At 38.2% G+C, this 17,971-nt stretch overlaps 1 protein-coding gene across 3 annotated transcripts in view; it reads left to right on the top strand.

The window, feature by feature from the left end:
• GANC (glucosidase alpha, neutral C) overlaps positions 1-17,580 on the top strand; it is a 133,928-nt gene extending 116,348 nt beyond the window's left edge. For all 3 annotated transcript variants that reach the window (XM_053697920.1, XM_053697921.1, XM_053697922.1), the window contains one exon: positions 16,469-17,580. In XM_053697920.1, coding sequence (XP_053553895.1) covers positions 16,469-16,587 — 119 coding nt within the window. In that variant the 3' untranslated portion in view covers positions 16,588-17,580. The remainder of the gene's footprint in view (positions 1-16,468) is intronic.
• Positions 17,581-17,971: the final 391 nt, after the last annotated feature.

Genomic DNA, 17,971 nt, shown 5'->3' on the forward strand with positions numbered 1-17,971 from the left:
TTGTTGCACAATTTGGATGTTGTTCGCGCTCTAAAATTCTATTTAGATGCTACAAAGGATTTTAGACAAACATCTTCCTTGTTTGTTGTTTATTCCGGTAAAAGGAGAGGTCAAAAAGCAACTTCTACCTCTCTCTCTTTTTGGATTAAAAGCATCATCAGATTGGCTTACGAGACTGCCGGACGGCAGCCTCCCGAAAGAATCACAGCTCATTCCACTAGGGCTGTGGCTTCCACATGGGCCTTCAAGAACGAGGCTTCTGTTGATCAGATATGTAGGGCAGCGACTTGGTCTTCACTGCACACTTTTACCAAATTTTACAAGTTTGATACTTTTGCTTCTTCTGAGGCTATTTTTGGGAGAAAGGTTTTGCAAGCCGTGGTGCCTTCCATTTAGGTGACCTGATTTGCTCCCTCCCTTCATCCGTGTCCTAAAGCTTTGGTATTGGTTCCCACAAGTAAGGATGACGCCGTGGACCGGACACACCTATGTTGGAGAAAACAGAATTTATGTTTACCTGATAAATTACTTTCTCCAACGGTGTGTCCGGTCCACGGCCCGCCCTGGTTTTTTTTAATCAGGTCTGATAATTTATTTTCTTTAACTACAGTCACCACGGTACCATATGGTTTCTCCTATGCAAATATTCCTCCTTAACGTCGGTCGAATGACTGGGGTAGGCGGAGCCTAGGAGGGATCATGTGACCAGCTTTGCTGGGCTCTTTGCCATTTCCTGTTGGGGAAGAGAATATCCCACAAGTAAGGATGACGCCGTGGACCGGACACACCGTTGGAGAAAGTAATTTATCAGGTAAACATAAATTCTGTTTTTTCCCAATTTTTCAGTATTAAAGGGACAGTCTACTCCACAATTGTTATAATTTAAAAAGATAGATAATCCCATTATTACCCATTCCCCAGTTTTGCATATAGGGTTTTCTTTTCTAAAGCGATTCGTCTGGTAGCAAGAGCGCACTATATTTATTTTAATAGCACGATCGGGCGTTCTGTAATTAGGCAGCACATCTGCTAATCACTGATCTGATCAGTAGAGCCTGGAGAGAAAACAAGGTAAGTTTAACTTTGAGGGCTAAAATCTCTCAAATCTTTTTCTTCAAGCTGTTGCTAAGCTAATATTACACTTTTTATGTTTACTTTCCCATAGTGAGCAAAAATGCCAAAATTGCCAGTGTAATTTAAGAATTAAAACTGGGAATAACCTCTATCCTTAAGGGGTTAAAATAAGAAAATGAGGGTTTTCCAGTTTCTTGAAAACACAAACCAGAGCTTTACATATTTCATATTTTAAACAAAAAATGAGACAATGTACAAACTGATTGGTTATTCATTAACAGTTATTTCTTTTATTCAATTTGTCACATGTATTTACAACAAATATATTTCTGAAGAAGAATTTACAACATAAAGTTATAGCTTTGTAAAAATAAAAGGTGACGATAGTAGAAATACCTGTTTATCAGATACCATAGTAGAAATAGCATAAACTGCCCTTAAATCTGAGAAAGATACGTCACATTATGAGTCATTTTATAAGATTGTGTAACTTTTTAAACAGTGCTTACTCCTATGTAACCTTGCGCTGGCTTCTGAGTCACACAGATATGTAATCTGTTTTAAGTTTGTAGCGCTTAAAAAGTTAGATTGTGAGTGAGGCAGATATTCAGTGCAGTAGCCAACATAACTAATTAATCAGCCCACTAAAAGAATCTCCAATAACTAATTAAACCCTTAAAGGGACAGTCTACAGCAGAATATGTATTGTTTTAAAAGATAGATAATCCCTTTATTACCCATTCCCTGACAGCCGCACAGGCACCTGAACTGCACAGCTGTATACTTCAGCTTGACCTACACATGATGTGTGTGGGTCAAGCTGAAGCATACAGCAGTGCTGGTGCGGCTGTGTTGTTGTTACTGAGTGTCAAAGTAAGTTACATTTGCAATTTCCAAATAGGCACAGAGCTACTGGCCTTGCGGTTATGGTGGGCGGGCTAAGGGAACTGGCGGCCCACCGGGCATTTGCCTGGTATGCACTATGCTCAGTCGGGCCTGCTAGTTTTTACATAACCAACATTTTTATATTAATACACTTTTTACCTCTGTGATTATCTTGTATCTGAACCTCTGCAAACTGTCCCTTATTTCAGTTCTTTTGACAGACTTGCATTTTAGTCAATCAGTGCAGGCTCCTAGGAACTCCGTGTGCGTGAGGACAGTGTTATCTATAATAAACATATGAACTAACACCCTCTAGTGGTGAAAAATTGTCAAAATACACTGAGCTAAGAGGCGGCCTTCAAGGGCTTAGAAATTAGCATATGAAACTCCTAGATTTAGCTTTCAACTAAGAATACCAAGTGAACAAAGCAAAATTGGAATTAGAAGTAAATTGGAAAATTGTTTAAAATTACATGCCCTATCTAAATAATGAAAGTATGTTTTGGACTAGACTGTCCCTTTAACTGCAAATACCCCAAAATAAACAACTCTTGATTACTCATACTCACCTTAGATCCCTTGTGTGCCACTTCCAAGCCATTTAATTTCCATACCTCTAAGGATTATCCACTCATAAGACCATAAAGGGACAGTAACAGTTTGAGATTGTCATATAAACTGCATAATTATTCATAGTAAAACAACTTTGCACTATTCTTTCATTATTTATTTGTCCCCTTTTTCTGTAATTTAATTCTAAAAGAAATATTGTAGTCTTCCAAAAGATTAACCTATCAGCAGAGTCTGAACGTTAATCATGTTTGCTGCAATTGTTTTTTTAACAAACTCCTCCCACAACGTTCCTTATTTTGAGGAACCAATGACCCCACTCACACAAATATAAATTCCTACCTTAATACTGGTTCCAGCATCTTTCTTCAATAATGGAACCTTTGCTGGTAACTGCCTTTCCTTATCTGGCTGGGCCCTTCATTGTAACTGTCCTTATAGCAAGCCACACTGGTTGCATATTTCTTTCTGTTTAAAGGATTTTATGTTGTTACCTGTTGGGTAGCTCTGATTGCATTAATAGTGTGTAAACAATCAGTGAAAAGCTAGGAAGACTAATGTAATAGGTAATAGTAATGAAGAATTATTCCTATCATTTTGCACGCTGAGCCACCCAGACAGATATTTAGTGACTGATTTGCCATAATATTTTTGTTTTTACGCCTGTTGGTAAGTAATGTGACACATAAATAACCTCATTGTAGAATTAAAGGGGCACAAAATGCATGCATATTTGTATTTGTAAAAAGGCAAAGTCAGAAAGACAAATACATTATTGTCCACAGTGCGCAGAATAACTACATTAAAATTGTACCAAACAGATCTGATTGGACTGTTGGCATCTGATTGGACTGTTGGGACTCAAGAAGGATTGGAGCTTTAAAATTTACACCCGGCAGCTGTCTGTGAACACCGTGTTTGGTGATTCTACAGTCGGCTTTGTGTTTTACAATTGTTCCCTTATCCTGAGTGATTTTACTGGAGTAATAAATTGCTTTTATGAAGTTTGATGTCCCTTGATCCATCACTACTTTAACACATGCACCGTTTTACTGAGAGCTTATAGTTATAGCTCCCAAGAGTGTGAGTAGATACTTCCTACTCTTTTTTTATATAATTTGTGTATACATTACTTGACTATTTGTTGTTGTTTCCTTTTTTTCCAAGGATTTTAACTTCTGGATTCCTGAAGATCACATATCCTTACCAGTGCTTGATCATGTTTTTTCAAAATATTACAACAGTTTTGACAGTAAATATTTATGGATATTTGTATGTGTATAATTTATGAATGCAAAAGATTCTTTTTCCAATGCCTTTTTATGTCCCTTTAACCCCTTAGTGACCGAGGACGTGCAGGGTACGTCTGAAAAAAAAAGGCAGTTAACGCCTGACGACGTACCCTGCACGTCCTCGGCTAAAGTGAGTGCTGGAAGCGATCAAGATCGCTTCCAGGCACTATTACAGTACTGCAGGGATGCCTCGATGTCTGGGCATCCCTGCAGTGCTGTTACGGAGTGCCGGGACCGGATTGATCACTCCCCCTTGAGTGATCACTTCCGGTTTTGCTCCACGTGGAGCCCGGCAGTGCAGCAGAGCATCGGAAGCGATCGGACACGCTTCCGATGCTCTGCTAGTGTGCTAAGTGCCTCGGTGGGTCGAGGCACTTAGTTAGTATATAAATAAAATAAATAATGGGAAAAAATAAATAAAATATAAAATAAAAAAGCCCCACATATAGCGCCCCCCCCCTCCCCCATGAGGCTTCCAAAATGGCGATGCCCGGTGCATCATGGGGCATCTGGGGGTGTCCCTAGCCTGTCTCACCATAGGGGCAAGCTAGGGTCACCCAATCTGAGCCTTCTTAGAAAAAAAAAATAATAATAATAAAATACCCCATTTGTCTGATCATGTCAATATTTGTAAATATTGACTCTGATCAGTGTGGATCTCCCTCCCTCTCCTCACTTGCCATTTTGTTGGAGAAAGAGAGAGACCTGTATTTTAGCAGAGAGAGATTTATTTCTTTTATTTGTTAAAAAATTTAAAATCCAAAGGCTCTTTTCAGAGCCATTAACCCCTAGCTTGCCAGTGATCACTATAAATCACTGGCAGTAGCACAGCTGCACTTTTTTTTGCTGTCTGTGCATTTTTTTAGGGGTTAATTTTTGTTGTTGTATTTTTTTTTAAAAACTCAAAGGCTCCTTTCAGAGCCATTTAGCTAATTTAATTTAATTTAAAGACTATTTAACCCCTAGCTTGCCAGTGATCGCTATACATCACTGGCATTAGCATAGCTGTACTTTTTTGCTGTCTGTGCATTTTTTAGGGGTTAATTTTTGTTGTTGTAATTTTTTAAAAACCTAAACGCTCCTTTCAGAGCCATTTAGCTAATTTAATTTAAATAGTATTTAACCCCTAGCTTGCCAGTGATCGCTATACATCACTGGCATTAGCATAGCTGTACTTTTTTGCTGTCTGTGCATTTTTTTAGGGGTTAATTTTTGTTGTTGTAATTTTTTAAAAACCCAAAGGCTCCTTTCAGAGCCATTTAGCTAATTTAATTTAATTTAAAGAGTATTTAACCCCTAGCTTGCCAGTGATCGCTATAAATCACTGGCATTAGCATAGCTGTACATTTTTGCTGTCTGTGCATTTTTTTAGGGGTTAATTTTTGTTGTTGTCATTTTTTAAAAACCCAAAGGCTCCTTTCAGAGCCATTTAGCTAATTTAATTTAATTTAAAGAGTATTTAACCCCTAGCTTGCCAGTGATCGCTATAAATCACTGGCATTAGCATAGCTGTACTTTTTTTTAAAAAAACCCAAAGGCCATTTAGTTAATTTAATTTAAAGAGTATTTAACCCCTAGCTTGCCAGTGATCGCTATAAATCACTGGCATTAGCATAGCTGTACTTTTTTTAAAAAAAACCCAAAGGCCATTTAGTTAATTTAATTTAAAGAGTATTTAACCCCTAGCTTGCCAGTGATCGCTATAAATCACTGGCATTAGCATAGCTGTACTTTTTTTTAAAAAAACCCAAAGGCCATTTAGTTAATTTAATTTAAAGAGTATTTAACCCCTAGCTTGCCAGTGATCGCTATAAATCACTGGCATTAGCATAGCTGTACTTTTTTTTTAAAAAACCCAAAGGCCATTTAGTTAATTAATTAATTTTGGTTTTCTGTGACAGATACAAAAATGTCACAGAAAAGATATAGTGTTGAGGAGGCGTATGCCATCCTTGCGTCAGAGTCAGATGCCTCTATGTCTGACTCAGACCCCAATTTTGACCCTGCCATATGCTCAGATACATCATTAGATGCAGTCTCAACTGATAGTGATGTATCTGTGGCTGCTAGCCCCCCTGCTAGCCCCCCTGCCAGCCCCCCTGCTAGAAGGAGGCGTGTTGCTGCCATTGCCGCTGAAGAGTGGGTAACGCCTCATCTCCAGAGGCCAGATATCCCACCCTTCACAGCAAATGCTGGCATAAATATAGATGTGGCAGGTTTTAGCCCCCAACAGTTTCTGGAGGTGTTTCTGGGTGATGATGTATTGGGGAACATTGTCGCCCAAACTAATTTATATGCCCATCAGTACCGTGCTGCAAAGCCTGAAACATATTTGGCAAAGCAGCAATGGGCCCCCATCAATGTGCCAGAATTTAAAAAATTCTGGGCATTGACTATGCTGATGGGCATCATAAAGAAACCCTCCGTTCGCTCCTACTGGAGCAGTAGCCCCATCTGCTCTACCCCCATTTTCTCCCAGAGTATGTCGAGGCAGAGATATGAAATGATTCTTCATTTCATGCACTTCAGCGACAACAGCCTGTGCCCCCCTAGGGAGCATCCCCAATTTGACAGGCTGTATAAAATCCGCCCCCTGATTACCCACTTTTCTGCCAGGTTTGCAGAGGCTTATACACCTGGAAGGAATATATGCGTTGATGAATCCCTGATGAAGTATAAGGGAAGGCTGGGATTCAAGCAGTATATTCCTTCCAAGCGCTCCAGGTATGGGGTAAAGGTGTATAAGCTCTGTGAGAGCGAGACTGGGTATACTCAGGCCTTCCGGGTGTATGAGGGAAAGGATAGCCACCTTGACCCTCCAGGTTGCCCAGAACATATGGGAACCACTGGCAAGATTGTCTGGGACCTGATATTACCCCTAATGAACAAAGGGTATCACTTGTACTTAGACAATTTTTATACAAGTGTCCTTTTGTTCAAGCTACTGTATTGCTTTGATACAGTAGCTTGCGGTACTATTAAAAAGAACCGCAAAGGTTTCCCAGGACAACTTGTACGCACCCGGCTACGAAGGGGGGAGACCTCTGCTCTGCGCCAAGAGGAGCTGTTGGCACTGAAGTACAGAGACAAGAAGGATGTATACCTTCTTACCACCATCCACACAGAGAGGACGGTGGCGGTCTCTGTACGTGGTAGAGCTGAGATCATAAGGAAGCCAGTGTGCATCAAGTCTTATAACAGACATATGGGTGGGGTTGATCTGGCAGATCAGCTGCTGCAGCCCTACCTAATTATGCGGAAGACAAGGGCCTGGTACAAAAAGGTTGCAATTTACCTAATGCAGATTACAACCCACAACGCTTTTTTGTTGTTCAAAAAAGCAAACCCCGGAATGAAACTGACTTTTTTACAATTTCAGCTCCAGATCATTTCGGGGATTTTGTACCATGATGCACCTGCTCCCCGGGCGGTGATGGGAGAGAGCAGAGTTGGGGCTACTCATTTTATTTTTAAAATCCCCCCTACTGCCGCAAAGCAGAGACCACAAAAAAAATGCAGAGTCTGTACCAAGAGGGGGCAGAGAAGGGACACTGTATATCACTGTCCTGATTGCCCTGGACAGCCTGGACTCTGCATTGGGGACTGCTTCAAGCGGTACCATACAATGGTCAATTTTTAAAAAATAAATAAATTTGCTGTTATTTTTTTTTTGTTATGTTTACTGTTAAATTTTTTGTTATTTTTTTACTTTTAATGTGCCAGATTTTTACATTTCACTAATATATTTTTTTTTCTAAAATGGGGCTGTTCTTTTTTTTTTTTTTACAAAAACCCCTGTCAAACCTATGCATGGGGACATAGGTGTACTCAGGGTGCCTAGCAGAAAACAACCTGTAGTATTTTTTTTGCACTAACTTACAACAGTCTCTCCTAAATCATAGTCAAAAAGCAATGTGTGTGTAAAAATGAAAATTGAAAAAATGCCACCATACACTTTCTCCAATTTTTTTAGCTAAAACAGTTACTTCAAATGCATCAAAGCACACCATATACAATACCTTGGGGTGTCAACATTTCAAAAATATGCACATTCATGGCAATAAATAAAAGTGGGGTTTACAATAGGCCCCAAACTAAAGATAGGCCTATCAGAAGAAATACTCTCACTTAATAACTAAAATCACAAGTCATAAAATTGTAACATAACCTTCCCAAAATCCTGGCAAACCTATGCATGGGGGGCATAGGTGTACTCAGGGTGCCTAGCAGAAAACAACCTGAAGTATTTTTTTGCACTAACTTACAACAGTCTCTCCTAAATCATAGTCAAAAAGCAATGTGTGTGTAAAAATGAAAATTGAAAAAATGCCACCATACACTTTCTCCAATTTTTTTAGCTAAAACAGTTACTTCAAATGCATCAAAGCACACCATATACAATACCTTGGGGTGTCAACATTTCAAAAATATGCACATTCATGGAAACAAATAAATTGGAGTATGTTAAAATACCCCCAAAAAGACAATAGGCAAAGAAAATATGTTAAATGTGAAAAAAAAATCACAAACGCATGTTGGACATTTGGCATTACACCCCCCGAACAAGCCAAGAAACTTATGCATAGGTGGTATCACTGTACTCAGGAGATGTTGGTGAACACATATTGGGGTCTTCTTTGGCAGTAACACATAACAGGAGCTGAGAATTCATGTCTAAAGTACAATGTGTGTGAAAAATAACACACAAAAAATGACTGCCTAATAGTTTGACAAAGAATTAGTGCATGGAAAGTGTTAAAATACCAGCATTTGAAATACCCTAGGGTGTCTACTTTTCAAAAATATATGGTTTGATGGGGGTAAATTACATTGGCCGGCTTCAGAAATGTCCTACATAGGACATGGGTGCATGGGATGTGAAAATTCCAAGTTGAAAAACTGGAATGCGCCCCCTAAAAATAAGGCCTTTTAGCCCCCAGAGAACCCAACACACCTATACATGGGTGGTATCACTGTACTCAGGAGATGTTGTTGAATACATATTGAGGTTTTTTTTGGCAGTAACACATAACAGGGACTGAGAATATATGCCTAAAGTACAACGTGTGTGAAAAATAACACAAAAAAAATGACTACCCAAAAGTTTGACAAAGACTAGTGGTTGAAATAGTGCATGGAAAGTGTTAAAATACCAGCATTTGAAATACCCTAGGGTGTCTACTTTTCAAAAATATATGGTTTGATGGGGGTAATTTACATTGGCCGGCTTCAGAAATGTCCCAAATAGGACATGGGTGCATGATGACAGATGTGAAAATTCCAAGTTGAAAAACTGGAATGCCCCCCCTAAAATTAAGGCCTTTTAGCCCCCAGAGAACCCGACACACCTATACATGGGGGGTATCACTGTACTCAGGAGATGTTGTTGAATACATATTGAGGTTTTTTTTGGCAGTAACACATAACAGGGACTGAGAATATATGCCTAAAGTACAATGTGTGTGAAAAATAATGCAAAAAAATGACTACCTAAAAGTTTGACAAAGACTAGTGGTTGAATTAGTGCATGGAAAGTGTTAAAATACCAGCATTTGAAATACCCTAGGGTGTCTACTTTTCAAAAATATATGGTTTGATGGGGGTAATTTACATTGGCCGGCTTCAGAAATGTCCCAAATAGGACATGGGTGCATGATGACAGATGTGAAAATTCCAAGTTGAAAAACTGGAATGCGCCCCCTAAAATTAAGGCCTTTTAGCCCCCAGAGAACCCGACACACCTATACATGGGGGGTATCACTGTACTCAGGAGATGTTGTTGAATACATATTGAGGTTTTTTTTGGCAGTAACACATAACAGGGACTGAGAATATATGCCTAAAGTACAATGTGTGTGAAAAATAATGCAAAAAAATGACTACCTAAAAGTTTGACAAAGACTAGTGGTTGAATTAGTGCATGGAAAGTGTTAAAATACCAGCATTTGAAATACCCTAGGGTGTCTACTTTTCAAAAATATATGGTTTGATGGGGGTAATTTACATTGGCCGGCTTCAGAAATGTCCCAAATAGGACATGGGTGCATGATGACAGATGTGAAAATTCCAAGTTGAAAAACTGGAATGCGCCCCCTAAAATTAAGGCCTTTTAGCCCCCAGAGAACCCGACACACCTATACATGGGGGGTATCACTGTACTCAGGAGATGTTGTTGAATACATATTGAGGTTTTTTTTGGCAGTAACACATAACAGGGACTGAGAATATATGCCTAAAGTACAATGTGTGTGAAAAATAATGCAAAAAAATGACTACCTAAAAGTTTGACAAAGACTAGTGGTTGAATTAGTGCATGGAAAGTGTTAAAATACCAGCATTTGAAATATCCTAGGGTGTCTACTTTTCAAAAATATATGGTTTGATGGGGGTAATTTACATTGGCCGGCTTCAGAAATGTCCCAAATAGGACATGGGTGCATGATGACAGATGTGAAAATTCCAAGTTGAAAAACTGGAATGCCCCCCCTAAAATTAAGGCCTTTTAGCCCCCAGAGAACCCGACACACCTATACATGGGGGGTATCACTGTGCTCAGGAGATGTTGTTGAATACATATTGAGGTTTTTTTTGGCAGTAACACATAACAGGGACTGAGAATATATGCCTAAAGTACAATGTGTGTGAAAAATAATGCAAAAAAATGACTACCTAAAAGTTTGACAAAGACTAGTGGTTGAATTAGTGCATGGAAAGTGTTAAAATACCAGCATTTGAAATACCCTAGGGTGTCTACTTTTCAAAAATATATGGTTTGATGGGGGTAATTTACATTGGCCGGCTTCAGAAATGTCCCAAATAGGACATGGGTGCATGATGACAGATGTGAAAATTCCAAGTTGAAAAACTGGAATGCCCCCCCTAAAATTAAGGCCTTTTAGCCCCCAGAGAACCCGACACACCTATACATGGGGGGTATCACTGTACTCAGGAGATGTTGTTGAATACATATTGAGGTTTTTTTTGGCAGTAACACATAACAGGGACTGAGAATATATGCCTAAAGTACAATGTGTGTGAAAAATAATGCAAAAAAATGACTACCTAAAAGTTTGACAAAGACTAGTGGTTGAATTAGTGCATGGAAAGTGTTAAAATACCAGCATTTGAAATACCCTAGGGTGTCTACTTTTCAAAAATATATGGTTTGATGGGGGTAATTTACATTGGCCGGCTTCAGAAATGTCCCAAATAGGACATGGGTGCATGATGACAGATGTGAAAATTCCAAGTTGAAAAACTGGAATGCGCCCCCTAAAATTAAGGCCTTTTAGCCCCCAGAGAACCCGACACACCTATACATGGGGGGTATCACTGTACTCAGGAGATGTTGTTGAATACATATTGAGGTTTTTTTTGGCAGTAACACATAACAGGGACTGAGAATATATGCCTAAAGTACAATGTGTGTGAAAAATAATGCAAAAAAATGACTACCTAAAAGTTTGACAAAGACTAGTGGTTGAATTAGTGCATGGAAAGTGTTAAAATACCAGCATTTGAAATACCCTAGGGTGTCTACTTTTCAAAAATATATGGTTTGATGGGGGTAATTTACATTGGCCGGCTTCAGAAATGTCCCAAATAGGACATGGGTGCATGATGACAGATGTGAAAATTCCAAGTTGAAAAACTGGAATGCGCCCCCTAAAATTAAGGCCTTTTAGCCCCCAGAGAACCCGACACACCTATACATGGGGGGTATCACTGTACTCAGGAGATGTTGTTGAATACATATTGAGGTTTTTTTTGGCAGTAACACATAACAGGGACTGAGAATATATGCCTAAAGTACAATGTGTGTGAAAAATAATGCAAAAAAATGACTACCTAAAAGTTTGACAAAGACTAGTGGTTGAATTAGTGCATGGAAAGTGTTAAAATACCAGCATTTGAAATATCCTAGGGTGTCTACTTTTCAAAAATATATGGTTTGATGGGGGTAATTTACATTGGCCGGCTTCAGAAATGTCCCAAATAGGACATGGGTGCATGATGACAGATGTGAAAATTCCAAGTTGAAAAACTGGAATGCCCCCCCTAAAATTAAGGCCTTTTAGCCCCCAGAGAACCCGACACACCTATACATGGGGGGTATCACTGTGCTCAGGAGATGTTGTTGAATACATATTGAGGTTTTTTTTGGCAGTAACACATAACAGGGACTGAGAATATATGCCTAAAGTACAATGTGTGTGAAAAATAATGCAAAAAAATGACTACCTAAAAGTTTGACAAAGACTAGTGGTTGAATTAGTGCATGGAAAGTGTTAAAATACCAGCATTTGAAATACCCTAGGGTGTCTACTTTTCAAAAATATATGGTTTGATGGGGGTAATTTACATTGGCCGGCTTCAGAAATGTCCCAAATAGGACATGGGTGCATGATGACAGATGTGAAAATTCCAAGTTGAAAAACTGGAATGCCCCCCCTAAAATTAAGGCCTTTTAGCCCCCAGAGAACCCGACACACCTATACATGGGGGGTATCACTGTACTCAGGAGATGTTGTTGAATACATATTGAGGTTTTTTTTGGCAGTAACACATAACAGGGACTGAGAATATATGCCTAAAGTACAATGTGTGTGAAAAATAATGCAAAAAAATGACTACCTAAAAGTTTGACAAAGACTAGTGGTTGAATTAGTGCATGGAAAGTGTTAAAATACCAGCATTTGAAATACCCTAGGGTGTCTACTTTTCAAAAATATATGGTTTGATGGGGGTAATTTACATTGGCCGGCTTCAGAAATGTCCCAAATAGGACATGGGTGCATGATGACAGATGTGAAAATTCCAAGTTGAAAAACTGGAATGCGCCCCCTAAAATTAAGGCCTTTTAGCCCCCAGAGAACCCGACACACCTATACATGGGGGGTATCACTGTACTCAGGAGATGTTGTTGAATACATATTGAGGTTTTTTTTGGCAGTAACACATAACAGGGACTGAGAATATATGCCTAAAGTACAATGTGTGTGAAAAATAATGCAAAAAAATGACTACCTAAAAGTTTGACAAAGACTAGTGGTTGAATTAGTGCATGGAAAGTGTTAAAATACCAGCATTTGAAATACCCTAGGGTGTCTACTTTTCAAAAATATATGGTTTGATGGGGGTAATTTACATTGGCCGGCTTCAGAAATGTCCCAAATAGGACATGGGTGCATGATGACAGATGTGAAAATTCCAAGTTGAAAAACTGGAATGCGCCCCCTAAAATTAAGGCCTTTTAGCCCCCAGAGAACCCGACACACCTATACATGGGGGGTATCACTGTACTCAGGAGATGTTGTTGAATACATATTGAGGTTTTTTTTGGCAGTAACACATAACAGGGACTGAGAATATATGCCTAAAGTACAATGTGTGTGAAAAATAATGCAAAAAAATGACTACCTAAAAGTTTGACAAAGACTAGTGGTTGAATTAGTGCATGGAAAGTGTTAAAATACCAGCATTTGAAATATCCTAGGGTGTCTACTTTTCAAAAATATATGGTTTGATGGGGGTAATTTACATTGGCCGGCTTCAGAAATGTCCCAAATAGGACATGGGTGCATGATGACAGATGTGAAAATTCCAAGTTGAAAAACTGGAATGCCCCCCCTAAAATTAAGGCCTTTTAGCCCCCAGAGAACCCGACACACCTATACATGGGGGGTATCACTGTGCTCAGGAGATGTTGTTGAATACATATTGAGGTTTTTTTTGGCAGTAACACATAACAGGGACTGAGAATATATGCCTAAAGTACAATGTGTGTGAAAAATAATGCAAAAAAATGACTACCTAAAAGTTTGACAAAGACTAGTGGTTGAATTAGTGCATGGAAAGTGTTAAAATACCAGCATTTGAAATACCCTAGGGTGTCTACTTTTCAAAAATATATGGTTTGATGGGGGTAATTTACATTGGCCGGCTTCAGAAATGTCCCAAATAGGACATGGGTGCATGATGACAGATGTGAAAATTCCAAGTTGAAAAACTGGAATGCGCCCCCTAAAATTAAGGCCTTTTAGCCCCCAGAGAACCCGACACACCTATACATGGGGGGTATCACTGTACTCAGGAGATGTTGTTGAATACATATTGAGGTTTTTTTTGGCAGTAACACATAACAGGGACTGAGAATATATGCCTAAAGTACAATGTGTGTGAAAAATAATGCAAAAAAATGACTACCTAAAAGTTTGACAAAGACTAGTGGTTGAATTAGTGCATGGAAAGTGTTAAAATACCAGCATTTGAAATATCCTAGGGTGTCTACTTTTCAAAAATATATGGTTTGATGGGGGTAATTTACATTGGCCGGCTTCAGAAATGTCCCAAATAGGACATGGGTGCATGATGACAGATGTGAAAATTCCAAGTTGAAAAACTGGAATGCCCCCCCTAAAATTAAGGCCTTTTAGCCCCCAGAGAACCCGACACACCTATACATGGGGGGTATCACTGTGCTCAGGAGATGTTGTTGAATACATATTGAGGTTTTTTTTGGCAGTAACACATAACAGGGACTGAGAATATATGCCTAAAGTACAATGTGTGTGAAAAATAATGCAAAAAAATGACTACCTAAAAGTTTGACAAAGACTAGTGGTTGAATTAGTGCATGGAAAGTGTTAAAATACCAGCATTTGAAATACCCTAGGGTGTCTACTTTTCAAAAATATATGGTTTGATGGGGGTAATTTACATTGGCCGGCTTCAGAAATGTCCCAAATAGGACATGGGTGCATGATGACAGATGTGAAAATTCCAAGTTGAAAAACTGGAATGCCCCCCCTAAAATTAAGGCCTTTTAGCCCCCAGAGAACCCGACACACCTATACATGGGGGGTATCACTGTACTCAGGAGATGTTGTTGAATACATATTGAGGTTTTTTATGGCAGTAACACATAACAGGGACTGAGAATATATGCCTAAAGTACAATGTGTGTGAAAAATAATGCAAAAAAATGACTACCTAAAAGTTTGACAAAGACTAGTGGTTGAATTAGTGCATGGAAAGTGTTAAAATACCAGCATTTGAAATACCCTAGGGTGTCTACTTTTCAAAAATATATGGTTTGATGGGGGTAATTTACATTGGCCGGCTTCAGAAATGTCCCAAATAGGACATGGGTGCATGATGACAGATATGAAAATTCCAAGTTGAAAAACTGGAATGCGCCCCCTAAAATTAAGGCCTTTTAGCCCCCAGAGAACCCGACACACCTATACATGGGGGGTATCACTGTACTCAGAAGTTGTTGTTGAACACATATTGAGGTGTTTTTGGTCAGTAACATATAACAGGAACTGAGAATCCATGCCTAAAGTACAATGCGTGTGAAAAATAACACACCAAAATGACTACCCAAAAGTTTGACAAAGACTGGTGGTTGAATTAGTGCATGCAAAGTGTTAAAATACCAGCATTTGAAATACCCTAGGGTGTCTACTTTTTAAAAATATATGGTTTGATGGGGGTAATTTGCATTGTCCGGCTTCAGAAATGTCCCAAATAGGACATGGGTGCATGACGACAGATGTGAAAATTCCAAATTAAAAAACTGGAATGCGCCCCCTAAAAATAAGGCCTTTTAGCCCCCAGAGAACCCAACAGACCTATACATGGGTGGTATCACTGTACTCAGGAGATGCTGCTGAAGACATATTGGGGTGTTATTTGGCAGTAACCCTTAACGTTCTCAGTAAATGTATTCTTGAATTGCTATTTTGTCAAAAAATCACCACTTTTTTTTTTTTTTTTCAAACTTTGGCATAGATTGGTGGTAAAATAGTTGCATGGAAAGAGTCAAAATACCCCATGTTTAATACCTTAGGTTGTGTTCTTTTAAAAAATATATATATGTGAAGGGTTAATCGGGGATTCCTGACAGATATCAGTGTTCCAATGTAACTATCGCTAATTTTTTTAAAAATTTTTTGGAAATAGCAAAGTGCTACTTGTACTTATTGCCCTATAACTTGCAAAAAAAGCAAAGAACATGTAAACATTGAGTATTTCTAAACTCAGGACAAAATTTAGAAACTATTTAGCATGGGAGTTTTTTGGTAGTTGTTGAAGTGTAGGAGATTTTGAGGGTCAAAGTTAAAAAAGTGTGTTTTTTTCAATTTTTTCCTCATATTTTATAAAAATTTTTATAGTAAATTATAAGATATGATGAAAATAATGGTATCTTTAGAAAGTCCATTTAATGGCGAGAAAAACGGTATATAATATGTGTGGGTACAGTAAATGAGTAAGAGGAAAATTACAGCTAAACACAAACACCGCAGAAATGTAAAAATAGCCTTGGTCCCAAACGGACAGAAAATGGAAAAGTGCTGCGGTCATTAAGGGGTTAACAAAATATCTGAGACATACTTATTAGGATCATAGAAACTTGAATAAACTCCATACTCCTGATATATCAGGTTACACAATTGTACTCACTTACCCCAACTTATACAACTGTGATTTTAATTGCCCTGGAGCCACGTCAGAGTTAAGTGTTCAAGTAGCATTCCTTAAAGTTAACCCAATCAGTACTTCCCTATATGATGGACAATATGTCCTAGTATATGTTCTGTTTGCTTCTTTCACTGAGTATCTTATTTTTGTCCTGTGTGTAGGTGGAGACAAAACAGCACTGGCTTTCACACATGACCACAAACTCTGCCTGTTGTGCCTGGAACACCTCTCCCTGGGGATCTCTGCAGACTGGGAGATTCATATAATGGGCGCGTCATAACTTTCTCAGAAAGCTTCTGCTGCTTCATTTATTTTTATCTGATTGGTTAAAAAAATGTTTTAATTTGTTATGTTTGTGTTTATTTTAAAGTACAAATGCTGCATATTGCACTTCTTGAAACAAAAACAAAAAAAGCTTGCAGGGTACAGTTAAAGGGACGGTAAACACCTTGAAATTTTTATATAAAAATGTTTAGTAATGCATAATGAAACACATTTATTTTGCCCCCCTTTACATGTAATTTAGTTCTGGAAATTTAGCAATTTCTAATTCTCAGAACTTGAAATGCAGCTGCTGACTTCTCTACTCAGCTACATATTCATAATTGGCTTTATCAGAAAACAACTGAAAAACAATGTACTTTATACCAACTTTAAGACAGGGGTTAGCCTTGTCGTCTATGGATTAAAGACCAGATTGGCTCCTCAAAATAAGGCTAATGGTGGTTGAGTTTGAAACAGACGTGACTGATATCTTGTTCTCTAGCAACTCAACAGAAATGTTTTGTAATTAGAAGCGGTTTACTGTCCCATTAATTTGTTGAGTAAGGGCAAGTATGTAAGTACATTGTCAGTCAGAATAATCTGCTCCCTCCTTGTAACAAGGATTATGGGTAATGACATGTTTTTCACATATACCCATAAACAGATTCATTTACATAGGGCCAGGCTACTGGCTGAGACAATAATAACTGCTCTTTTTATACATGTTTTTTAAAACAATATAGTTGAAACATGAATTGCACTCTACAAAATGGTTTACAATTTTATACTATAGGTTGTTTTTTTAATGAAAGTTTTACAAAGGGCTAAAATGATGCAAATACAGCACAAGTAGAATTGGTACAGTTGTAAATGTATTTGTATTTCCCTGAGCAGTCGGCTGAATTGTCTTTTATGTTGTGAGTAGTTTGTCACAAATATGTATCTTTCTTACCTGTTATATTAATAACTGATACTTTAAGTATATTAATAACTGAAACAAAATCACAAATATGTATCTTTCTTACATGTTATATTAATAATCGAAACAAAATAGCTCTGTTTAATTCTCCTAGGCCTTATATAGTTTTTTGGTTTACAACACGCGCCTGTACAAGTGATGTGTAGTACCGTGTCATACATGCATATGGCTTGACCTGTATGGATTCATATTATAGCAAAATATGAATGCTCTTTAAAAGCATCTTCTTTTTTTTTTTTATTATTTTTATTGAGGTTATAAAACTTATAAACAAGAGCAAGGTTACAATGTAATTATAGACATAAGCATATGTCTACACATTTACAGGACTGTCAGTAAAGTCCGTCATATATACAACAAATTTAACATGTAGAGTAGTATTTTTATGTGTAACAACGTGAAAAAGGGAGTAGAAACCTAA

The sequence above is a fragment of the Bombina bombina genome, chromosome 1, assembly GCF_027579735.1.
Source record: "Bombina bombina isolate aBomBom1 chromosome 1, aBomBom1.pri, whole genome shotgun sequence".
Classification (NCBI taxonomy): Eukaryota; Metazoa; Chordata; class Amphibia; order Anura; family Bombinatoridae; genus Bombina; species Bombina bombina.